This window comes from Copadichromis virginalis, linkage group LG19 (assembly GCF_057382275.1).
Source record: "Copadichromis virginalis isolate Kocher_CV1m ecotype Utaka linkage group LG19, C_Virginalis_male_GT1.1, whole genome shotgun sequence".
NCBI lineage: Eukaryota > Metazoa > Chordata > Actinopteri > Cichliformes > Cichlidae > Copadichromis > Copadichromis virginalis.
This window is the reverse complement of record NC_140636.1, coordinates 8,775,359-8,802,903: the sequence shown is the minus strand read 5'-3', so window position 1 is coordinate 8,802,903 and position 27,545 is coordinate 8,775,359. Positions and strand designations below refer to the sequence as shown.

At 39.4% G+C, this 27,545-nt stretch overlaps 1 protein-coding gene across 1 annotated transcript in view; it reads left to right on the top strand.

The window, feature by feature from the left end:
* The window catches only part of akap6 (A kinase (PRKA) anchor protein 6), a 238,045-nt gene that overhangs the window by 108,649 nt on the left and 101,851 nt on the right, over positions 1-27,545 (top strand). The window contains exon 14 of the mRNA XM_085440867.1: positions 24,242-24,372. Within this exon, the coding sequence (XP_085296993.1) occupies positions 24,242-24,372 (131 nt within the window). The remainder of the gene's footprint in view (positions 1-24,241; positions 24,373-27,545) is intronic.

Here is a 27,545-nt window from a genome sequence, read left to right as displayed (position 1 = left end):
AGGTGAAAGTACTAGCTGATTCCAACCACACCATTAAAGTTGGATAAGATCAACATTATAAAAATTTGAATGGATTCATAAAGAGATAAAAAGGTCTGTTTGCTGACATTAATGAGCTTTGTACTTACAGAGCCTCCTCAAAGACGCCTACATAATAGTTCTGTATTGATAAGCCTACAGAGAATTCTAACTAACAGCTATGATGACCTTTTTCACCCCAAACTGTGTTTGATTTCATGGTTTTGGTTCTGTGGTAACAAAGAGCAGGCCATTTATCAAGTAAAACAGAGCCAAAAGAATCCAGTCTTTAAGTGATGACGTATGAACTCTGCATTTATTAAGGATGTTGTGTTTTTAACCTGTTTTAACTTTCTAAGTGCTTCATAGCTAACATTCACACACATTCATACTCCGATGGATGCATCGGAGAGCAATTTGGGGTTAGTATCTTGCCCGAGGACATTTGGCACGTAGACTAGGGGAACCCAGGAGTCGAACCACCAACCTTCCGATCAGTGGATGACCTGCTCTACCACCTGAGCTACAGCCACCCGACCTCCCTAATGGTTTGTATCTTGTTCTGTTTAAGCAGAACAAGTCCCTAAAAAGTCAGTGATCACTGTCGGCCTCTCTCATTTTTTATTATCACTATTCATTTTAAAGCTCAGTTTTTAACACCTTACAATGTAACTACAGCCCAGCCCATGCAGCAGTATATCAATGACTAACCTCGTACTATGGATGGATTGTCTCAGTTGTTCTCCTGACTGAAGTTTGGTCTGTTTACAGCATCCTGCCAAGCGATTGCATTTGTCCCTAACCTTTGGGAACCCTCACGTTAACTTTTATAGAGTGGAAAAAATGTTAGCGTTCATCCTCCAGCTTCACTGTGCTAATGTGTTTATATTATGCTAACCATTGCTGTGTAGCTAGCCACCACGTAGCACATCATTATATACCAGCTAGTCCAACTTTAGTAACCCTACAAACGTCACTGCTGTTTAGTTTCCAGTCTTCATTTATGTCAGAAGTGATAGCAGAGCTGAACGTTTAAATTTTTTCAGAAATCCCTCAGTCAGAACATGCTATATCATCTTTAGATGGAAGCTAGCGAGCTAACTTCCTGCTAACTTCTAACTCTGTTAAATTAAAAAAATTCTGTTTTCATGGATGCCTGGATGTTAAACTTCATTGTTAAAGCAGGTAGAGCAGGCGCACCGATCATTTTATTGAAGATGAAAGGATTTAGACAGTTTTTAACTCTCCGTGATGCTGCAGTGTTCGTTTGATTTTGGGAGCTGAAGCGGAGTTTGGACCCAGAAACGGCTAATGATGTCAGACTTAAAGACTGGATAGTATATACTGGGCATACACTGATAAGTGAACTCACATGCAACTTCAGTGAGACGATCAAATTCTTTGTGTGCCTGATATTGAAATTTGCAGCTATTTGCTAAAGAGGTTACAATGTCAATTTTTGTACTTACTTTAATTAGTCACTTGAACACAACATTTTTAACTGCTTGCTGCAATCACTTGTCATGGTATTAGCTACCATCTTTGGGATTGTGCTATAAACCCAGTTTCATACCCAGTGTATACTACTCCGCTTCTTTGTTAGCCTTTAAATAGCCAAGATACCTCAAAATGACCAAATTCCTGCAGTAACCCAAACATTAGCACAGCGTTACCATTAACCCAGCCTAATGTTGCTGTAGCTCATTGTCATTGGCCTTTCGTGTTGTTTGTCAGAGACAACACAAAATACTTCACACATGGAACGAGTTCTACTGACTTTATATTAACCATGTCTCAAGGAAAGTTATTTGACAACAATTATTTTTATTGTTTTATCACCTGGCCCTAAACCTGTATTGATCATAACACTTTCTCCACCTTTATGGACAATCAAGACACTATGCAGCATGCATCTGTTTTCAAGGCTGCTGCTTTTACATGTTTCCGTGGTGTCCTTGAGGACCTCAGGGCTCAAGGGTACCTCACTGCCTCTTAATGTCATGGTTAAACCTGCAACCTCTCAGACACATCTGGACTCTCCAGACTAGGCAAGCGGTGAATATTTCAAACACTCCACACAGCAGATCCGCACCGGACTAGAAATTACAAATGCCGCTGGTGGTTAATTACGATTTCATGATCTCCTCCAGTAAAAGGAGTCCAGTCGGTGAAGAGGGGGTCGAGAAGGACACAAAATGGCTGCTGAGAAATGGCTGCTGGCGCTGAGCTGCGTTACTGTATGTGGAGCGAAAGCAGAGGGTGTTTATTTAGTACTTATTCTGCCCTTCATCATCTCTGCTCCGCTAATCCACTGGCTGCTGTACGCACCACTGACCACGCCGTATCGCTAACCTCTGCCTGGATCACAGAGAACCGTGTGTGTATGTGTGTGTGTGAAAGAGAGAGAGAGGATGATGTCTATCCCACCATCTGAAACCTTGTTAAATATTCATTGACAATTATTCCACTTTGACCAAGGAGTTGGATGATGCCGCTGCAGAGGGAGAGCGAGGGAGTGAGAGAGAGAAACTGAGAGGGAAAGTGTGTGTCTGAAAGAAAGAGAGTGAGTGTGAGAGATGAAAGCAAAGAATAATAGAAGATTGTCTTGGAAAAATTATGATAAATCACTTGAGTGTAAAATCATTAAATAACCTGCAGACAAGCCACAAATGCTGACTGACAGAGAGACAACGCCCACTTAGACTCACCCGCTCCCTCTATACACGCACATACACTCCCAAACCCACCCCCACCCACACATACCAAGGCTGAGCATGATTAGGTGAGCATATTAAATATTAAATATGAAATAGTGCCCTTGGTTGACTTTCCTGCCATCTGACAGGCTGACTCTTGCTAAGAGACAAAAGTAAAACACTCAGCTAATCCAGGTGCAATAACTCCTTTCTGCTCTGTGTTAGGTTCGTGATGTATTTGCTTTGCTGTCTAATAGAAACCCCGTTTATATGTCTGCTTTTTTAAGAACACACATTTTGACAGTCATGCAGCTAGTAAGGTGTGTAAGATTCAGTTTTTTTAAAATCTTCAGACGTGAAGCACAGATATGTGCTGTTATTGACGTGTATTCATCATACCTGAATTTTCTGTGAAGCTATATAGAACAATTAAATACATGAGAGCTTCATGCAAAGATGATAGATATAATAGATATAAATGTGGACTTGCAACAAAACAGCAGCAAAGCTAAACAGTGAGTAGGAAAAAACAACTTAGTAGAAATATGAATAAAAATGCAGTACTTAGCGACACATTTATTAGGAATCTGAACTGTGTTTGGTTTTCCTTTGCTTTCCAACAGCCTTAGTTTTTGGATGGATGTTGGAAACCTTCCAGTAGGGCTTTTCTATGTTCTATGTTCTATGCTTCACTTTCCTGCTGTTAGCCTGGTCTTCTGCCACATCCTGGGAACGGCACTGATATCCACTGAATTTACTGTTGAGTTCACAAAACCTTTTTGGGATAACTTTTTGCTTCATTGAATGTTTAAAGTAATTGTCCTGGAATTAACCATAACGCCAAGCACTTGGTCAGCAACAGCACTCAACAATACTCAATATCTGGTCATCCTGGTCCTTCTGAGTTTCCCTTTTTAGAATAATTTTTGGTCGACCCAGCTGTGTTAATAATCCAAGAAGATAGGCAATTTCAATTACTGTGATCACATTTTTCCGTACTTTGACATTTGAGATATATATCAATTGACTGTGCTTTAGGCCTGCGGAATTTGCAGGCCTTTTTAGCGTTGAGCTTCACAGAAACTGCCAGCAACCACTCATATCTAGTTGAGGAGTACTCTTTTTCTTCCTTTGAATTGATGGTCACCAGGCGGTTAACATCCAGTCTCTATGCTTGTGGGACGGTGTCCTTAGTCACATTCTATATACATATGAAAATAGCCTTCAGCTTTCATGTCCCTCATCTGTGGAACCAGCTCCCAGTTTCTAACCTTCTGCTTTTAGAATTAGGCCTAAAACTTAACTTTTTGATAAAGTTTATAGTTTGGGCTTATTTGAGTCAGTCACAGAAGATAGCTGTCCCTCCCCTGCCTGGTTCTGCTGGAGGTTTCTTCCTGTTAAAATGGAGTTTTTCTTTCCCACTATCGCCAAAGTTCTTGCTCATAAGGGGTCGTCTCATTGTTGGGGTTTTCTCTCTGTTATTGCAGGGTCATTGCCTTACAATATAAAGCACCTTGAGTCAACTGTTGTAGTGATTTGGTGCAATATAAATAAAACTGAATTGAAAACTCAATAGAATTGGCCAACCTTACTAAACCGCAACAGCAGGCAATTACTTATTTGTGCACGTATGCTTGCTTGTTGCCATAAAGGATGCAAAATCATTGACATTGCAGTTTTTGTTTAACCAGCAAGCTGAAAATTGAAAACACACACAAAGAATAATGAATTAAAATCTAACGACTGCTTTAGATGTAAGTCTTTGTAGAGCCTACATAACATACTTGAGTGGTCGATGTCACTCCCAGCATTTATAGTTGTGTGTGATGCATTATGTCTTAATTAATTTGCCGTTGTGCCTTAGTATTTTACATGCGGTGCCAGCCATGAAAGAAACAAGTAAATGCTGGGACTTTTTCCCTCCCAGGTCCCCTACTCTTTGTTTTTTTTTTGTTTTTTTACAAAGCCAAATATATATTTGACCACATTTTATTCCACTTTCTACATTCTCTCACATCCATTTCAGTAGTTCCTCAATCTCCCAATCATAGGAGGTTGCGTAAGCGTGACACATGGTTACATTTCTGAGAAGGAGATGTCAGGCTACCGGTGAATCTATACATGCAGTTTTTATGTCCTAGTGACAAATGAATTGGAGGTTTATTTGCTTAATTACTGCCCAAATGGGTGTAAGAGATTTTTCGACATGGTGCAGAGTCCTGAGAGTTTCTTTGAATTGACTTTGAATGAAATTAAACAAATTGATAATATTAACAAAATGCTGTGATCAGAATCCCAGCCAAACCTAGGATTATTTCTAAGAGCCAGTCAAATATATTTTGTCACAGTCAAATTTTATTGCTGATTTACTGATTTTTTTAAATTTAATATAAAAAATTCAGAATGGTCTGCGTTCCAATGTCTTCATACTGCCCCTGAAGACATTGCTGTTTCCTGGTGTTATTGGGACACTGTGGTACTATGCCCCACCACTGTAGTGACAAACGCCCTCACAGGCATTGTTACAGCAGCTGCTGATTTAAGCCAACTGATCCTACTGGTTGAACTGGGTTTTTCTACCACGGCTAATGAGGCTGGAAAAAATATCCAGATAAAGTCTCAGCTAAGGAGTGGGTTAACTGTCTCCCTTGCTAATTTGAGGCTTTAAAAAAATAAATACGTTTTTTTTTTCTCATTGGAGCTAGTGTGTGGCATTGTCACCCTGGCAACCATAATAATCCAGTAAAGAAAGCCCTCGGGGGCGATTGTGGCATATTGTGGCAGATGCCAACAGCCGTAAAGCACTTTGCTGTCAGAAAGACCAAGGCCAAGCTGTTCTTTCTTTCTTTCTTTCGTTCGTTCTTTCTTTCTAAGAAGTCCCTTTATTTCGTATTTTCTACCTCCCCCGTGTTGTTCTCCTCCTCCTTCCGTCCATCCCTCATCTCACTCTGTATCAGTCAGTAGTGTTTGAGGATTGTAGCCGCTGTGTCACATGCGTTAGTTTTGATTTATGTTGATATTGAAAATAACTGGATTGGTGTCCTTGAACAAAACGAAAAGCCCGGGCAGATGGCAGGTGAAGAGGAGGCAGCGGTGGGCTGGAGGTGGAATAAAACGAGGTGAATCTAGACAAAGAAGTAAAATAAATGAAAAGGTGAACCATGCACTCACTCTCCTCTCTCTGTCACGTCACACATTAATTTCAGTCCCAGACGATCGCCGTCAAATTACTTCTAATAGCTGAGAATTACACAGAATGGACCTTAATTACCTGTAATTTACCCCCCAAAATCTTAATTCTCCCTCTGCCACCCGTCACGTAAATAAATGCCACATCTAATTTGCTTGTTTTGGGGACCACACAGTGCATGGTGATGGATATGAGAAGCCTTTGAATCAGTTCAAGGTAATTTGATTCTGGAGGAGCCCGCTGCATTTTTAATGTCCTGAACTCAGCCAGGCATGAAATAATGCTTTTTCCCCCCATAGAAATCAGAAGTGCCATATTTGATATGGCCACAGCACTTAAGCTTTGAAAAATTTTGTCTTTTTTTCACAAAATAAGTTATGTTTATGTAAAGAGCATCTCAATACCGGCAGAAAAAAAATACTCAGGTGATTAAGCTTCTCCGCTTCCTGAATGACTTTGTACTACATGTGTACAAGCACACAAAGGAAAGGGGGTGGATCCATGCTCTCTTGAAAGGATTAATAAATAATACTGCATAAAAGCTTCTCAGTGAATATAAGTAGACCTGCTTGGTGACAAATGCACAACAGTAGCTTCTAGTAAGCTTCTCCACCCACTCTGACTCGACTGTTTGAGAGTTGCTGATCTTCTCTGCAGCCTTGGTAAGTTTGGAAAAGGAGTGCACTAATCAACCTGCTAGTTCTTGTAGCCCACCAAAGAACCCTCTATCTCTACAATCCAACATAGTAAAGCTGGAGTCCAACCCACTGTGGAACAAGAGACTCTGGAGGACCACACCAGCTTGGTTGGCCTGTTGGTAGAAGCAGCACAGATAGGCAGAGCCAGGGCTAGCTGGTTGGAAAATTAGAATAAGTAATACTAGAATGAGTTGGCAGATACTCTGAGCAATTAATCCTACCAGAATGCACCCAAGCAACACAAGTGTAGAATGCCTCTGTAGGATTATTGTCATGATCCATTAGCAGCACTGTGTCATTGGAGGTGGCAGAGCTTTACTGCTTATGATACAGTACCTTTGCATTTAATGTATAACAATGTTTCATATTTCATTAAGTGATCAAGCTGCTATATATGCTTTTTTATGCTCTTTTGCAAGACTAAATCTTTACATTGGAGTTGATGTGTGCAAACGCAGCAGGACCCATGGAACTACAGTAGACAGTTTCAAATACTGTACATTAAAACAAACTGTAATTATCCCTTAATGGATTTTATTAAAAAGGAAAAAGATACAGAATAGTAACAGTTGCCATTCAAATAAAACAAGTGGGAATATGATTCCACAGAGCTCATCTTTTGTTGCTGCACTTTTCCGTCTTCCTTCTGCGCACACGGGAGACAAAAGCACACACTCACTCATCACCATCATCTGCCTCTCTCTCCTGCTGAGTCTCTGTGTGTGTGTGTCTGTGTGTGTGAGAGAGATGGCATTGTAGCAGGAGTTTCTTGTGAAGTTGTTTTTTAAATCATATTTGATTTCATGCATAATTAGCTTGGCCATCAGCAGCCGCCAGGCCACATGCTGGGTGTTTACACATACACACATACACACACACATATACACACTAATACTATACAGCTCAGGTTGGTCTGAATGTGTCGATGCTAAAGGAGAATTCACATTTCTGCCTTAGTAGCAACTGAAAGTAACACTGCTCACTCTACCTTTGTGTGTGTGTTTGTGTGTGTGGTTGTGTATGAAGCCCGCAGGCAGCCTCCAATTTGCCGACAGGGTGAGAGAGAGAGAAAAAAAGTGAGAGAGGAGTCCTCTTTGCTTTGCTGGAGACTCACTCGCAGTCGGATTAAAAACTTAATTATGTTTTAAAATGATATTTTAATTAAATATGGAGGGAAGCTGAAATGGATTGGCACCAAAATAATTAATCAAACATCAAAAAAGAAAAAAAAAAACTGAGCGGCGTCTTTCTGCTTTGGCCAGCAGAAAATAAAGTCAGCAGGCCTGTTAGCTCGGCTGAACATTCATTTAATTTTGCTCTCTCTGTTTTCTTTATTCCCCCTCCCTGCCCCATACACACCAGTAGATTCTTTGCATTCCCACAGTGCATTTATGATCATAACTTACAGATATAATTAACTATCAAATTGCTAATGAATAATCATTGGAGTCCATGTGATCGCACGCCTTCAGTGTCTAATATCAACATACAAACTGAGCTGGTAGCAAATAGGCTTGTTGCTGCTGGTTAAGTTTACAGCTTCTGTAATTCAACTTCTGGACGTATGATCAACTTTTAAGTCCGACGTGGTCAATTTGTTAGCATACTACTGTCCTAATTGAATCAAGTCCATCTGAAGAAGTCCATTCTTCTTTTAGCATGGTATTTCTGTGCTGTTTGGTAACAGTCTTTAGCACAGAGAATGACTGAGGTAGGAAATATGCCACAGACAGGACACAGAAACATTTAATTGACTATATAACAGGAAAACTATTAACACTGTATTGAGTACAGTAGCGTATTCTTAAAATATTTGGTTTAATAGTGGCGATGCTCCTAAGGGAGATGAGAAACAGTCTGTGTAACGGCTGAGGCTGGTCCTTGTCTGTACAAATGTGTTTAAGAGAATTTTCTGTGAATCTCATTTGTCAGTAACCAAATCACATTTTAAATGTTTCTGAAATGTGTGGCATTTTACACGTTCTCACACAGGGTTTGCGTGGCTATCATCAATCGTACCTTGCTTATTTAGAACTTCCTGTCTCAGAAAGGGAGGGGTTCTGTCTGCAGCCCCAGCTAGTGGTGGGTGGATGCATAACACCTTGAACCACTAGTTAACTCTAGTTGTACACTGAATCTGAACAGTTTGTCTAATTGTGTAGGTCATTTCTGAGGTACGTCCCTTGTTTGTGGTGTAATATTTGAAATCTTAACAAAAAGTTAAAACAAGTCATCATCATTCACTCACGATAGTACTTACCTGCTTTTGGAGTAAATGTGTTTTGATTAAAAACCCTGTGTTTACAAAAATGACAAAAAATACACGTAATTACAAAATAGTAATAACACGTATTTAAGTATGAAAAAATGAGACATGCATTTCAACAAAAAAGGATAATTACTAATAAACTTTACAACAAGCATAATTTGTTCAATTCAGTTCAATCAATTTTTCTCTCTGTAGTATGAAATCACAAAAACAGTTGCGTCGAGGCGTTTTATTTGTTTTTAGCATACCCACAAAAAGAGTAAAGCACAACTGTATTCTGCTCACATGTGCCATATTTCCTTCATTTATCATCACATCCCTCTTTTCTTTCCTTTGCTTTCCCCATTTTTCTTTCTCCCTTCTCTCTACTTTTTAACATAGCACTTTGCTTCTTCCTCATTCTCAAGCAGTTTGAGTGCCGATGGAGGAAGGGATGGATGGACGGAGGGATAGAGTGAAGGTGCAATGTGTGGATGAGAGGAGAGAGGGAGATGATAGAGGCAATCAATATTTCTAGCATTCTAATTAAAGCCTCTCGGTGGAATAAATCCATGTAATTATCAGTAAATGAAATACAAGGTCACTCTACCTGATGGAGGGATGGACAGAGCAAAATATAACAAGAGGCAGTGCATGTCTAGATGTGTGAATTCTGCTGACACTGGGTTATAATTTCATATTTCCATTCTGTGTATGGAAATTTGTAGACTCAACAACACCTTATACAGCCTCGCGACTAAGGGCATATTTCAAATAGTGTAGTTTATTTGAAATTACAATGTAATTGTGTTTTCATACACATACTTAAAGGGAGGTACACTAGATGTGGGTCAAGTCAAGTTATAACAAGAAACAAAGAAATAATTAAGCTAAAAGTAAATTTCAGTAATTCACAAATTTCAGTTAAGCAAGGCTTAAAACTGTAATTTTTAATTGAGCTGAAAAACAAACTATATCTTCACATCTTAAATCAAAATACACTGTACATTCTACTGATGTCCAGTAACAGAAAAACAAGACAAGCCGAAACAAGGGCGAACTAAACTGAAACCTAAACTGAGAAAGAACTAAACTAACTATGAAAACAATGACACGAGACATAACATGAAAATTGAACAAGAACATGCAAAAAGAAAGTCAAAACATGAGCATGAACATGAACCTGAGCAGTAGCAAGAAAAACTCTGTGACGTGGAAGTGGAAACACCTGAGGAAACACAGCTGACACAAATGAACATGATGCCACAGGGGAAGTGAAACTAAACACACTGAACATGGAAACACGAGACCTTTCAGAGTAAAACAGAAAACACGGAGAGTCGTAGCCATGACAACACAAACTTGACAACAGAACGTGAAACACAGAGACATGAAATACCTGACAGACTGGGGGGACGGAAGGGAACACGTGGGAACAGGTAAGGAAGACCAGAGGGAAACACAAGGGGAACCTACGGAGACAAGGAGATCACACACGCCAAACAGGAAAAGAGTCAGGAGCACAGGCTCATTGATGAAACATAAACTAGAATAACACTCAACTAAACCCTAACTAAATAATAACACAAGAACTTAACACAAGAAAATCAAAAATACAAAAGGTCACAGACCCAGCCTCTGACTTGTTACCCTCTTCTAGTGTACCTACCTTTGCGTATTTGTATCTAAATACAATTACATTGTAGCGGAATTACACCGTCAGTTGTTGAATGTAATATAAAGTTTTGCAGTCGATACTAATGATGATAAGAAATACATTATTACCTATTAATCAAAAGCTATGCTTCACCTCATGTAAGAACAAACTTTGACTCTCTTTGCTTAAGTAAAAATATATGCCTGCTGGTCAAAATGCTCTACTCTCCGACACTGTCCCTAATTTCTGATTGTTCTTACCTTTAAATGGCTTCTCTCTATCTAAAAATGTTATCATTTCCAAAAAATGTTATCATTGTGTGTGTGTGTGTGTGTGTGTGTGTGTGTGTGTGTGTGGAGTATGAACAATTTAAAAACAAATTTGTATTTTAAAAGAAAATCATCCACCCTCCCACCTTCTCTGTGGTGTTACGATGATACGCGCATGAATTAACAGGCATGAAGATAAACATGAAATAAACACTAAATAAATGACTAAATAAACACACTGCTGGAGACTTGAGGTGTTTTCTGTCCCCCTCTCCACCACCCTCCACCCTTCTTTTGCTTTGCTCACTCATCCTGTCACTCCCTCCCAGCCCTGTCTAACAGCTTTACCTTTAATTTTTGTAATTCATTTTACAAATCCTCCACATTGTTCATCTAATTGAACTGATCTCTTCTAGCGTAAGTGCATGACTCTCTCTGTGTGTGTGTGTGTGTGTGTGTGTGTGTGTGTGTGTGTGTGTGTGCGCGCGTGCACATGTACATGTTCTGGTGTCAAAATTACTGTTTATAATTTTAAGCAGTCACAACTTTATGGTTGAAAGCATTGCTGCTGAACAGGCAGAGGTTATGGTTAGCTCAGGAAGGGACTGTTAATCGGTGCAGGGTCCTCTAAAGTGATAAAAGCGTGCAGATTTGTGTGTGTGTGTGTGTGTATATATATATATATATAAAGATAACCTAGTGATGCTAGAGAAATACAAGCATAAATGTAAAGGAAAAAAAGCGAACGAAAAACAACAACTGCATAATCAGTGATGTTTCCTGGCGTTGCTGTATGTTTCAAACTTTTCAGCATCAGACAGACCAATGTATATGACCCTGCTGAGGTTTTTAACACCTCAGTCATGAAAGGCTGAGTATTGTAGTCACCTTGCCAGGTGGGTAGGCAGGTGGCGTAGACATTCAACTATGTGTTAAATTGTTGGGGGTTAGCTAAAAAGGTCCAAACACTGAGTGAACAGCAAGGACTTTTCAAGAAAGATAAACCAGCCTTTTTCAGGTCAAATGCAACTTCAAAATGTTTGAAAATGATCTTCAGATCTACAGAATTTCTGCTCTAATATCTAATATGTTGGAAAATCTTGAGTCTTTTTTTTCTTTCGTCTTGCAATAAAAACAAGGGATGACATTTTGGAGCTTTGAGGTAGGAAGCTGTTTTGAGATGAAGATATTTGGCAGGCGGTGGAGCCGGGGGCAGGTGTTACAGCAGCTCCTATTAATACAGCTAATTAACATTAGTGAATATTCTAATTAACACGCAAACTAATTAGGAAATAATTAACCAACATAAAAAATCAGATCTTAATCAGAAAGAGTGTGAGATGAGTTCTAGGTGGCACGACAGAAACAAAAGACAGAGGTCTTGGTGGGGATTAAAGGTTGTACAGGTGTTGCAGTGGATCAGTGAGGTTCGCCATCTGTGATGCTCACTGAAAGCTGACAGATTTTTGTCACACATGTGGGATTTTTTAACTAAAAATTTAAAGGTAATAAAAATAAAAACTTTTACCTTTTTTGAAAATATAGATGACAACTCAGTGTTAAGCAAAGGCTTGCTAGTGAATATTCACTTAACCCCTTAAGATTTAAAGTGGTCTTAAGTTAATACATGAATAAAATAAAACACAGATGATGTCATAACCATTCATAACAGAATTATAACAGACCAAGAAAAAAGTGGCAGAGAGACAATATTAGGATTTGCTGTTGGTTAAACACAAAAGCTAAGAAATGCTAAGATTGTTGTTAATAACAAGCTACTAGTTATTAGCTAGTTTGAGCCTAACAGGTTAAAATCCTATATGAAGCTGATGAACAGATAGGCTACTTAGGAATAGAGCTATGAAAATATTTAGCACCAAGAATGTCAGTGTTACCCAACCTTAAACACTTTCTTTTGACGGGGCATAGTTGTATGAGAGGTGTAGCATGCTAGTTTTTCCTGCAATTCATTTTGGATTATTTTTGGAGTTTGACATGTCTTTTGATGTCACTCGCTCTTCACACACTCACCAGCCACTTTGTTAGTCACATACTCTTGTCACTTGAGTTTATGCTCAATAGATTATATTATTTTTTGCCAGCAATAGAACCATTAGCTTAAGAATTAGCTTTCATTAGCTTTCAGAATGCATGGTTGAAGCTGAAGGTTTGTTTAGTTGATTTCAGCCTCAGATGAAATCTTTAACAGAAACATCTGGACAGAACAGGCAGCCTGGAGAGAACACACACCAACACACATGCACTTCCCCTGCAGCTTTGTTTGGCAGATGTAGCCTGCTGTGGAGTCACATACCCAACTTTACTATTTTTTGCATTTATTTAGTAGACACAGCACTCATTTTCTGTATAATATTATTCATAGTGGCTTTTTATTTAGGAGACATTTTGATTCAGTTTACACAGAGTCAGAATGAATATTTTGATTATAAGTTGTACTTTATGAGCTGCAGCTCAATGTTCATAGATAATACAACTTCATTATCTGTATTACTGATTCTGATATTAGTAGTCTGAATGTATATATAGTTTCTGTAGGTTCAAGACAAGTTATCCTAACATTTTTCTATGTTTTAACAAACCTGCTGCCCCCACTTGCTCATTATTCTTGTGGTCTGATAAACTAATGCTGTTAGCCGTTGCTGCTATGGACTGTGTGGCTTGATCGCTTATGAATGTGCATGCGTCCAAAGATGCTTCTGTTTGTGCATTAGATGTTTGTGTGTGTGTGTATGCAGGCCCTACCAGCTGGATGCAGTTGTCTCATATCCATTATTGATCCTGTATCATTACCCACTCCTTTGCTCTATCAAGACAAAAACACCCTGTTAGTGGAATATCTCACCTCAGATATTGACCTGCAACACACACACGCACACATGCAAGCTCCAAGAAATTAACATCGAGTGTGGATTTAAAGGACAGATCCATGAAATCTCATGGATTAAATTCCTCCTTTTTCCCACTTACCATTTATGTTTCATTTGACCTTTAGTGTTATTAGTATGTCATAACAAGAAGAATAAAGACAGTGACAGTTTACTGAAAACGATAAAGTCAGTTACTTTATACAAAACTACACAAAGTAGCAACCGATGTGTGTTTAGTTTTCATCTAACCACGCACAAAAACTAAAATGTCTTGCTACTGACCTTTTTTTTTGTCATATATAAAATCAAGCCCTCCAGCTAAAAGATAGAAAATATTTATTTAAGACACTTTAGGGTGGAATAACGACTTGCACAAATGACCCATAGAGTCATTTTCTTGTAGAGAATAGTGTCTGTAAAAATACAAAAAGTTTTCATCTGCCATGACACAATGTAACTGTGCTTTGGAAGTTTATTGACCACTCATAGTGCTTTTTGTAATGAGCCTCCTTCACCTATTCACACCAAAATTCATACAGCTTGTCTATTTCACACACTCAAACATTATGAGTAGTAAAATAATCATAGTCACCAGATCTCAATCTGGATGGACAGAGTTAATCAGTCAATAGCTAATCAATCCGGAGAAACTGCATGATGCTATCATGTCAATATGGACCAAAATGTCCTAGGATGCTTTTGCACATTGCTTGCAAGAATAATTAGGGCTGTTCTGAGCTCAGTGCTAGGAAGGTGTATCTTATAAGTTGTCTGGGTAGTGTATCGTGTAGCCACAGATCAGCTTTTCATTGCAACCTCCTTTGCGAACTTTCTAGTATTTGCCTATTTATGCTCACGCTTGAGTGCTGGAGCTCCAATATATTTCATGAAAAGGTAACAGGCTTCCTTTCAGTCCAGCTGTTTTTATGTACATTTTCATTTTGCATATTAAAAAAGCAAAACAAAACACAAAAACTGAAATCAAGAAAGACTTTTACGTTTCCTGAACCCAACTTAAAGCAACACGAAGAAGTCCTATCCTTTTTAAACAGCAAATGTGACCAGATCGTATCTCGTCGAATGAATCCTGAAGCTACTGAGACACAGAGGTTTTAAGCAAAGCAATTGACAGAGTCGTGGGGAAACGGTAAAACCTCATCGGCAGCTGAAAGACAGAAGGTGCACTGTGGGAAACTTGCTTTAAATTTGCTCTGTGCTTGCATGGTGACAAAACCTGCAGATTCTCAGAACAATGTTTCTGGGCACAGCTCCAGGCAACAATCAACATAGCTGCCAAAGAGCCAGAACTCATTCACATGACTTCTGGCATTAAGATGTTCCTGGCAGATTAAAGGAACAGTGCTGAGGTGACACTGCAGGCACTCCTGGACTCTCAGCTGCACAAAACTTGCTCTTGTTTGTCACCGTTGGTTCACATGTGTCTAACAAAAGGTGAAAATGAGACAGATAATCTTGTCTGGAGTACAAATACAACACAAAATTTTGAAAGAGTGAACATTATTTACCTTTTTATCTCCATATTTCCCTCTATTTCTCTCATGCTAATGAAGTGTTATTCTGTGATGTGACTGATTAGTTGATTGATTTGTTTATTGATTTATTGTCTGATATTTATTTTTAATGAACCATGTGTAAGAGCAGACAGCATGTTGTGGATCCTGCAGTGTGTTTATATGCTGCTGTTGCTGCTCAGCTCTCAGTCCTAACACTGCTGTTTGATTGGCAGTTATAGCCCCAGGAAAACCCCAGGAGACACATCTAACACACTCCCAAACAGAAACATCTTTGGACACATGCACATTCATAAGGGATCAAGCCACAGTTCCACAGCAGCGAATCAACACACAATTGCCAGAAAACACACATGCATACATATATTTTTAAGACATGAAAACAACCTCCCCACACACACACACACTCACACAGCTAGTGGTGAGGTTTTCCGAGGATGCGGGATAAATTGGCCCTGACATGTAAACAAAAAGCCCTAAAATGACTTGATTCAGCACATCGAAGTGCAATACACACGCATCTACAACAGGCTGTGTGCATTTCTCTGTGTGTGTGTTTCAGAGGACAGTCTACGTATTCATCAAATGAGGCAGATTCTTATTGATTTGTGTGTCTATTAGCAGCGTTAACGACAGGACTGGAAACACTGGATTCAGCCTCTCCATTTGAAATCGCTCACAATATCTCATCAGCAATGATAGGAATAAAATAAATATTTGATTGTGTTTATATTTACTCCAGGTTTTATCTTTAAGAGCTGATAGCGTAGCAGCAGAAACAGATGAGGTTATCACAAATGCAGCAAACAAACCTCCACCGTATTTACTGTAGCTACAGACGCACACAATATAATAACAATGATAATAGTAGCAAGTCAGAGGAGCACCGCTGTTACAGTTCATTCTAAGAGGATGTGAATTTATTGATAAAATGTTATTGCAAGTCATCTGGAAACATATGTCTCAAACCCACAAATTTATCCTCATGGTGGCGCTAGAGGAGAAGCCCGTGGCTGATCCTTACCATGAATGTCAGTGCCTGCCTAGAGCCACGCCAGCAGCACTATTAAAAATGGAAGAGAGGTTATTTTTTGTGTAACTCTTTGTATCAGATATCACGTAACTGACACCACATAAATTCCAACATAGTCCATAATATCCCCATCAGGTGTTTTTTAATAGTCGTCCTTCATAAAATTCCCTTCATTCAGCCTGTAACATTAGACAAGTTACGTTCGAGAGCATATTTCAGGACGAGTACCACGGACAGTTCTTCACACATCGATGGGGCCTTGTTTTGCTTATTTTAAACTCCAGATTTTTATTCTTGGACTCGACTAGAATATCCATCCATCCATCCATTTTCATCCGCTTTGTCCGGGGCCGGGTCGCGGGGGCAGCAGCCTAAGCAACTAGAATAGCTTTGCACAATTTTCAGGAACATATTATTCATATCCCCTCTGAAGGACAAAACATACAGAGCCAAGAGTAGAAAAAAACAGTTTGAAACAGAGCATTTAGCCTGAAACAAGAACTTTTGCTTTCTTCCCTTTAAGCCAGACAAAACAAAAGTTTGAACAGCAGGTAGAAGGCAGTCTGAGATGACCATATGAGGATATCCCTTCTCACTGACATAATACTGAGCTTTTTGCTTTAGAGCATACTGTAGCCTGAGCTTTTGGCCTATTGTACATTGTACGCTACCCCATTATTTGAAACATTTTTACATAAGGCATCAGAAATATGAGGAAAAAACATAATAGATCCACTTTAAATAACGGTTTGGGTAAACTGAAGGTTTGTGCAATCATTTGACCAATAATTATAATTATTAGAATAATGCTGCAGTTTTGATCAGTGGGTTGTGATAATGATAAGGTCGTGGTCTCCTTCATAGTTGAATGTTTAGGAAATCACCTTTTTTCTACATTTCTGCGTTCGGTAGCCTGAAAATGCACACTAGCTAGGCCGTTTACTTATTTCTGGCTGCATGGTAGATAAATAGGAGAAGTTCATTGACATACATATATGCTTGCTTTTCTTTTGGTCCTACTTGCAATAGGCAGTTAGGCAAAATGAGCAATGCACACATGCGCATGCAAACTAACAGATGGAGGCATGAGTCTAGTTTGAAGACAAATAATTTTTGACAGAAATCCTTGAAGATCCTTCAGACTGGGAAGCAGCCCAACTCATGACTGTGTGTGTGTGTGTGTGTCTTTAGTCACTGTGTCCTCAAGGCGGGCATCCAGGAGAAATTGCTTCAGTGTACTTCAGTGTGTACACATACTGTACAAGTGTGTGTGCGTGTTTCATTATGGCTTTAGTCAGCTGTTATGGAAGTAATTTGCTTTTTCATACCTTAGCCTGCGTTGGCTCGGTTGTTGCCAACGTCAGAAAAAATGATTAAATAAATAACTGAGTGAGTATGTAGCTGCGGGACTGAATCAGTTAGTGACCTCCTTACTGACTGACTGACATTATGACCATGTAGCACTGACAAAAACATCACATTATCACTTCAAAGTTTTTGTCAGCAATGAACTTCTTTCAAAAGTTGTTTCCACAAAACACTAAATATATTTTATGATGTACTTCCCATGGCAGCAGCAGACTTTCCTTGGTGCTGGGCCATCTTCCTTGGCCAACTTATATAAAAGTTTCTTGTGTTACTGACAATAGCTTTACATGATTCAGAGTTCAGAATAATCTTTAATCTTATAGTGGGGATTGTTGGAGTTCCTCAGTTCATCTAATGCAGGGATCTCCAGCCCCAGTGCATGAGAGCTACTCTCCTACAGCTAGATGCATCCCAACACAGCTGAATCAAATGGTTGAATTAAGTTTGGCAAAGGCTTGATAGCAAGCCAGTCATTTGATTCAGGTGTGTTGGAACAAGGATGCATCTTAAAGCTGAAGGAGAGCAGCTCTCGAGGACTGGAGTTGGAGACCTGTCATCTAAGGTCTAAAACAAACTGTTTTGCTCCCATCTTCCTTCCTTCCTTCCTTCCTTTAAACCAACGTTCTGTCAATATAAAACAGGTGTGAGCAGTAGTTGGATGGAGCTTCTGTGTCTGAGATGACTAAATACAGATCTCCACTCTCTTTGACATCATTAAGAGCCATGAGTCAGCTAAAAAGTCTGAAACTGAGTGTTTAGAGCAGTCTGAAATCTGAGCTGAAAGCTCATAGGGATTGCTTGCACAAAAATACCAATGTCATTTTTTGTTTGGATTTCTTATATATATACAAATGAAATTCCAACTATTTGGAAATCTGCTTTTGTTCTCCCTTTGCTTAAAGGTTGGGATACTTCAGTTGTGACTAATTACAAGTCCATCTCTAAATAATCTGCTTTTGTCAAAGTTCTGGAAGTTCTTGTTAACGAAGAGCAGAAAAAGGGGAAAAAGTTCCCCTCTGGAGATTTTTAAATGATTTCCAGTCAGGCTTCTAGAAAAATTACAGTACAACTATAGCAGCCTTAAAAGTGATTGTTTCAAGCAGATAACAAGCAACATTGTGCATCCATTTTTATTGACCTAGCCATAGCATTTGACACAGTTAAAACCAAGACTTGCCATCGAAGGGCTGTTAGAAAACGTTGGATGCTTTCAGAGTTATTCATCAATCAGGCCTCAGTGACTTCTAGCTTGCTTAATGTGATCAGTCCTCATTTTTATGCTGATGATATGATGATCTACTCCTCTTATAGCCAGGCTCTCTGTCAGTTCCAGTGCAGTATAGCATAGCCTGTGTGATTTAAAACTTAAAAATTCAAAATATAAACCCCTGAACCTCTCATGTATTATATACTTCAGGGCTCAGAGATTGAGTGAGCATCTCAATATAAGTACATAGGAAAAACAATTGACGACTCACTCTCGTCTACACCTCGCATTCGGTGAAAAAATTGAAATTGAAACTTGGTGTTTACTTTCCTGTCTATCTGTTTCTGGCCAGAAAGACTTTTATGTCTCTGTTTGGTTATGGTGATGTGATTTATATACATGGGTCCCCAGAATGCTTACATATCCTGCATTCTGTTTATTCTGGAACGATGGGATTTATTACAAACTTTAAGACTTTTACTCACCCTTGTGCATTGTATGCTGAGCTTGAGTGGTCTGCTTTGTCATGTTGTAGATTCAGCTACTATATATATTTATATGTAGATCTTTTATTTATAAGGCTATTTTTGGTTTGCTTCTTATATACTGACTTATATTAATCAGAAATTGTGGGAAATTGTTGTCCTCCATGTTTCACCACTTTGTCTGTCCCAGAAGTTCAAATGGAATTTGGAAAAGGAGAATTCAAATTTATCACTCCTAAATTAAAACTTAAGACACTTAATTCATGCCGCAGTTTGTGGGGGGAGACAGTGTGTGGGTGTGTGAGGACCCAGGTGCAGACACAGGCGAGGAGACCACAACTAACTTGAACAAAACGCGAGCCTTTTATGACGGCTGATAATCAGGTCAACAAAACAAGGCAGTAAGCACAGAGGCAAAACAAGACTGGAACCTACACTGGGAAAACTGAGGAAACAGACTTAACTATGATAACTAGGAAGACAATGAAAAGGAGACTGCGATGACTATGAACAGGACTTTGTGCAGGAACATGAAGGAGCAATGAACTCATACATGAATAGGCAACATGACCATGACCTGCACAGAGTCCTGAAACCTGACATGACATGATGGGTGGAACAAGGACGACGGGACACTGAACACAGGAAGACAGAGGACTTTAATACATACATGAGGTGATCAGGGGAAGTGGAGACATGTGAGGAAACAGCTGACTAGAACAAACCAAATGACACCACATTGGAAGTGAAACTAAAGCAATGAACATTGAACACCCTTCAAAGTAAAACAAGAACCCTAAATAAGACACAGAAGTGACATGAGCTTGACAACATGAATTACACAGACAGGAGACATGACAGATAAGACTCACAAACCTCTAAGGAAGAATTAACACAGGGATGAGACACAAGAGGAGTCCAATAAACCATAAAATATAACTGCAAGTAGGTATGACAGAATGTAAGTAGATAAGCTGAAAAGAAACTAGAATACAGATGAATAACAAAATATCATGAAACTTAGAAACACTGGGTCACATGACTCTGGACCATGACAATTAATTTAAGTTCATTTCAGATAATGTGAATGACTAGTTTTGCCTGAATGGCATCCAACTGTCACAGCGCAGCCTGAGGGTTGGTATGAGGACGCAAGTGCAGACAGGGAATAATAATGGATTGCATTTATACAGCGCTTTTCGGGACCCCTCAAAGCGCTTTACAATACCACTATTCATTCACTCTCACAAATCATACACTGGTGAAGGCAAGCTACAGTTGTAGCTACAGCTGCCCTTGGGCAGACTGATGGAGGCGAGGCTGCCATACCGCGCCATCGGCCCCTCTGGCCATCACCAGTAAGCAGTAGGTGAAGTGTCTTGCCCAAGGACACAACGACTGAGACTGTCCGAGCCGGGGCTCAAACCGGCAACCTTCCGATTACAAGATGAACACCCAACTCTTGAGCCACGATCGCCCTAAGGTACTAAGGTTAAACAAAAAGCAAGCCGTTTATTACGGCTGATACACAAGTAGAAAATAAAGCAAAAGGCGAACAGGGGCAAAAACGAAACTAAAACCTAAACAGGGAAAACTAAACTGGTAACTATGACAACAGGCGTGAACATGATTGTGAACAGGAACGTGTGAGAAACTATAAGGAGGAAAATCATGAACATGAAACATGAACACGACCTGAGCAGAATCATGTAGTACATGGAACGGGAAAGAAAACAGTCAAAGGCTACGTCCACACGTACCCGGGTATTTTTGAAAACGCAGATTTTTCTATGCGTTTGCACCTTTCGTCCACACGTAAACGGCGTTTTTGGTCACTGAAAACGGAGATTTTTAAAAACTCTGGCCAGGATGGATCTTTTTGAAAACTCAGTTTTTGCATTTACGTGTGGACGAGAAAAACGGAGAAAATGCAGAAAACGCAGCGTCAAAGGTGTGCGCCTTTTTTAACGTCACACTGTGCGCCACGTTATGGTTTCGGTGAAATGAATTTCTACAATACTGTTACTGTTAATTGTACTATCTGCAGTGTTTAAATGCTTACATATACACACACAGTTACTGTCCCTCCACACATACAACTCGGTTCTGCTTCTATGCCCCAGCTTTGTTTTCTTTTTCCCACCGAGGCTTCTAGACTTCTGATTGGCCTGCACGGTTAGGACTATATCGCCACCTGTTGCTTTGGTATGTTCCTAGCAGCGTTTTCCTTCATTTCTGCCTTTACGTGTGGACGGGATTATTTTTTAAAACGAAAACGGAAAATCTCCGTTTTCAAAAATACCCGTGTGGACGTTGCCAAAGACTGAATGAAAACACACAGAAGGCTAATGAGGGAAGTGGAAACACCTGGGGAGACATGGCTGACACAAATGAACATAATAACTCCACAGGAGAAGAGCAAAACTAAGCACATTGAACATAGAACCACAAGACTTTCAAAATAAAACTGGAATCACGGAGAGATGTAGACATAATAACACCGACTACATGACACACACAGACAACAAATACATGACATATTGTCACTGAAGACAAGAAAAGACTTTTAAATCAGGAGTTATAGAAGAACTAGAAACTCAATTCAATCCTAAGTAACAATAGCAACCAAAGAACTTAACACATTCCACATATCAAAATACAAAATAAAATTCAAAATGCTGGGTTACAGACCCAACTCCTGACACCCAACATTGTATCAGTATATAAATGACAGAAAATTAGTAAAACCACAATTGTCCCCTTTCAATGTTAATTCATTTTTTTGGATTAGCTGTCCTGCCGTGGTTATTCTTTTGACCAAGGTCGCTTCTGCTTTGCTGTAAGTGCAGTAATTTACTTGATAAATGTGCAAAAAGCTTACATAAATGAGGCAATTTTTAAATGTAGTTCTTGGCTTGGCTTCAAAGTTATAGACTGAGGGAACATATTAGCACAGAAAAGAACAGTCTAACCAGCTAATGAACAACTTGACTGATTTACTGATTCACTGACCGACTAACTAGCCAGCAAACAGTCTGCAAACACAACCAAGACAGAAATAGAGAGAAGTAATGAAGGAAAGTGGAGAGACATTTAGATAAACTCTGTTTTTTTTTCCTCCGAGAGGCTCCAGTTAGTTTCATTTCTATAACAGCAGCACATACACAAACAGAATATTCTCTCGTTCAAACACACCTCAACACAGACAGTGCTGTTGATTGTGTATTGCCGGTTTGTTTATTAGCTCGCTGATTGAGCAGCTCTGCCTTCTACAGATTGGATGACCTTTCCAGATCCTTCCGTCGAGTCCGCTAAGTAGATCGGACGGCGAACGCAACTCGACGCGACAACACTTTATTCAGATTGTTACTGAATGAGGAAAAAGCAGGCGGTCATATGTGTGTATGTGTGCACATTGGGCTGTTTGTACACACTCACTCTGCCTTCATTGGTTCAATTGAGGCCTCATCTCCATATAGTTTGTATGCAATTACATCTGAGCGGCGCTCTGAGTGCCTCTATATGATTGTGTCTGGATACCGAGTGCAACTAGCTGTGGTGTGTGTGTGTGTGTGTGTGTGTGTGTGTGTGTGTGTGTGTGTGTGTGAGAGAGAGAGAGAAGGATAATTTGTGAGAAAGAGCAGCGAATCATGCTCCATGTGTGAATATGTTTGTTTTTGTGTGTGAAGCAATTGATGGTCAATTTGTGCGCATGTGTGGCTTTATGGGAACATTTGTGCGAGCTTGATAGGAGTGTGTGTATGAGGGGTAATTTGTGCCAGAGAAAAGCAATTCGTATTAAATGTGTGCGTCAGGTTTTATGGGTGATCTGTGTTAGTGAAATGTTTGTGTGTGTATGTACATTTATATGCATACACATGTACGTGCCGTTTCATAGATGCGTGTGTATGTTGTCAGCTGACGCAGAGGATAAGTATGGAGAGTGTTTCTAGTGGCTTGCTGAATGCTTGCAGGGCTTTAAAGGGCACGTCCGAATCTCCTTCATCTGCAATAAACAGCTAATCACACTCAGTGGAAGATGATCCCACTCAGACCGCCGACTTCATCATGCACACACGTTCTGTTCGCTTTCAAGAAGGCTCACTATGTTACCTTGATTCTGGTCATCTTGGTCTTTATTTAAGACAGGGTATTTGTACGTTGTAAGAAGCACTGAATTAAGTTCACCTTAGAATGTATTAAAAAGTCTTACGCTCGAGGGGTCTTTGCAGAAGTGCTAAACCAGAGAAAGGCAGGAATTTTTCATGGAAAACCTGCAATTCAGCAAACTGAGAACATGACATGCATAGACATAGTGTTAATTTGTAACATTACAGATTATTTGACATTAGACTGTTTACCAGCATAGGGTCTACTTTTATTTATTTTTAAATTCTATGGATGGTTTTATTCATTTATTTATCTAATCGACTAAAACATAAAACATAAATTTCCATGTAGCATTAAAAGTCTTCATTTTACAGTGCAGAAACCTATTAACAGTGTATTGGACGACATCTTAAGGGAATTTTATAATAACTATAAAACAACATCATCTCAAGATTCAGCAGTAGTGCAAAATATTCTTTAAAAACCCTTTCATTTGAGCGTTAAATGTCACAAATTATTCTCTCAAAACAGTTAAAAACATCTCAAAAGAAGCTGCTAATCAAACCTGTAAGTTGCATTTTTCATTGCAAAGAGGTATTTTAGTTTCTTTTCTTGCATTAATATTCTTATATTGATTGTTATGAAGCCCTTTGAACTATCATCAGCATCCACAGCATATCGTGGAAACAGCATATCAGTCCTCATTGGTTATAGCAAGGTACAACTAACAAACATAACAGAGAATATGTTGATGTGAACGCAATCTCAGAATGAACCAAAGAAGTGTAAGAAATAATTCAGTCTGGGTAATATATACCCCTGTGTTCTGTTGTTTTCTCCAGGCGGAGCAGACCACCAGTCAGTGCGAAGCCCAGCGAATGGCCTTAGAGCAGATGGCTATCAAACTAAGCAGCCTGCAGTACCCCTCACCCACCAACAGAAGGCGCGGCAATCACCTGGCCAGGAACAACAGGTAACTGCACAACAGGAAACAACAGAATAAGTGATCAGTAATTTTCTGTTAGCTTCCGTAATTGCTTTACAGTGCTCTATTTTGTAAAACAAATGCATGTCTACTATGGGAGGACCTGTTAAAACTTCCCCACATCCCTCATGTACACACACATTCGTGTAGTGCTAATTATGACGCATACACTCAGAATCGAATTGGTAGAGTATTCATTGACCTCCTGGGCTACAGTTCATCCACCACTAGGCTACCGTATATTTCAGACTATGAAGTGCAATATTAATCAACAGGTCTATTTTCATACATAAGACGCATTAAGCGAAACAAAACATGACTGAAAGCCTTGAGTTTGAAATCCGCTTCGTAAGCATGTCTCTTAATAGGTGCCATTCTGGGGTCCTTATACACACAGAGTAATATTATGTTGAAGCACAGTAACTCCGCGAGGCTCCTGACTACGGTAGCCGTAATGCTCCGACAATCCATCATGCGGTGCAGCTTCGTGGCTTACCAAAGTCGTACTAACACATTTTCACAGATTTTTGAGCGCCGTGTACCACATAAAATCGGTTCGAGGTCAGTAAGCACAACCAGAATTAATACATAAGGTGCACCGGATTATAATGCGCACTGTCAATTTTTGTGAAAATTAAAGGATTTTAAGTGTGCCTTATACTCCAAAAAATACGGTAATTTAGCAAACTGGTTAACAAACCTCAAACCTGCCGCATGACTAGGCTGAGGATCTTCATTCTTGGGGTTATGAGAATCAGACGGTCTCTCTATATAGAATTTAAAAGTTATCAAGCCAGGATAACAACAGCTCCCTACTTTAGAGGTGATCCCTGAGATTTTAAGAGAAGTCACAGGGATCAATGCAAGTACTACAGAACCGTAAGACACTAAGCGACCACTTTAAACCATCAGTTTAATGTGTTAATTTAGTGTAATATAGGCTCGAGCTTATCCCAACTAGGGCCAAATGTGCACTACACCCTGGACAGGACACCACCAATTCTGTGAACAGTGAATATAACGTTTTTGCATGTAAAACTTTATATTCAGCCATGTATTTTGAAATTTACCCCAAGCTTCTGTGTCCATTACTTAAAAAATATATCCTGTAGGAGACACATGATTCTTTTCATACACCCTGTAGAAATTCTATGCACTCATAAAACTGAATTTGCCTCCTATGGTCAATTGAGGGACAAAGCCTGTGAGCCCAGAAGTGCCAACCATTGTTCAAACTTTCTGTTTGTGATGTGCAGCCAATTAGAAGAAAAGTGGCTCAAAGGGAACAGGAAGTGAGCTAAAACAATGAACTAAGGCCCAATAGGAGACAAACGAGGACTTCTTTCTTGCTGCTCCTGTGTATTCCAAGAATAAAATCCAGGGAGCTGTAAATCATCATAACAGGTCCACTTTAAAGTCCTTTGTTCTGACTTTTAGAAGTTCCACCATTTCATTGGGCCTGTTAAACAAGGTGTTCGAGTTTGTGTGTTGAACGTGCAGAGGACAGAAGCTGCAGAGCGTAATGGAGTGCAAAATAATAAGAGTGAAAACTAGCAGGTCAGTGTTGTCTGTTGTGATAGAAGCGACACAGGCAAACATAACAGACAACACACACATGCAGCTAAACGCAGTCACACACACACACACAGAGCATGAGCGTTAACAGCAGTAATCTGGTGTGGCCAGGCTCGGCTCGGCGAGCACCGTGTTTGGTCACGCTGCCTGTCGGCGTTTCATCCCCGGCTTTGAGGAGCTTCTCACTGCAGTTATCACTCACACACAGGGCGCACACACACACACACAAAAAGAAAATGACAACATACACTGAGTAGTGTGTATGCAAATAAAAAAACTGAGGCTTAAATTACTCCCTTTGAGTCTGTAGCATGTTGTGTTCTGCAGACTTTGCGGGTGTTGTCAGTGTGACTTCACGGTGGCTTCCGCGAAGCGTGCGGTGCGTGCGTTGTCTGTGCAAGTGTCCACATATACGAATCAAACCCACTGCAGTGCCACTGGACTGTCTTCTACTTGAATTAAATAACAGTTGTTACATGCGCAAGTTGTTTGTGCGCAAAGAGTGAAAACCCACAGCACAAATGTAAATGAAAGCCTCATCTTGTTTGTGTTTTTCAGCCCTCTGAGGCTGCGGCGTAATATTTCAGTAATTTACATTGAATGTGTCGGGCTCTAATTGGTTATTCATATGTTAGCTGTTGCCTTTCACATTTACATTTGGGTATGTGTGAGCGTGTGTGTGTGTGTCTGTCTGTCCAGTGCAGTGGTGTGTGTGATGCGTTTTGTATTAATTGGATGTTACATGTTTTTCTTTGTGAGTTTCATTCTGTTGAGATTTCTGGTTTTGGTTCAGTTGTGAAGAAAATGAAGGTCAGACGGAATTATTCACTAATCTCAAGCAAAATATCTCAATTCTAAATTATTAGCAGAATGAAAGTTAGTAAGGGTGGAAGATATAGATTTTTTGTAGTAACTAAAGTAACTAAAAGTCAATTTTTATTTTTCATATTTCTTATTGTTATGTTCAAAATAATCTAAATGCTTATATAGGAAAGATGAGGCATGTCCAAGCTTCTAACCAATCAGGACATGAAACCTTTCAGAGCAGAAATATATATATATATACATACATCAAAGTCATACTTTTAATACCAATAAGTACTTTGGTTTCACTTGTTACCTTATTTAACATATTTATATCTTAAAAAGTCCAACATGAATACACGAAGGACTAACATTAGAATTGAAAGCAAATGCATGTTTAACTGAATGACTGAGTGACTTGACTTTGCAGGAATTAATGACTTTGTGATAAAAGAGAAACAGAGAGAGGATTTAGACTTTGTAAATATATGGATGAATGAACTTAATGTAAGAATGAGAAGGACCCTACACAGGTCTGAATCCAGAACCCTCTGACTGTGAGGCAACAGTGATACCACCTTAAAACTCTGTTATCCAGTTCTACTTTAACCACAGACTTTTGATGGCTGTCTACAACCATTTGGTAGCTGAAGATGGCATTTTAGATCTTTTTCAGGACTAATCATTGTTTCTGTTCAGTTTTTACTATTTGAAACGGTTTTGTTTTATTTCAGTTTTTATTAGCTTCAGTGTTGTTTTTAATCTTTTGAATTGTTAACGTA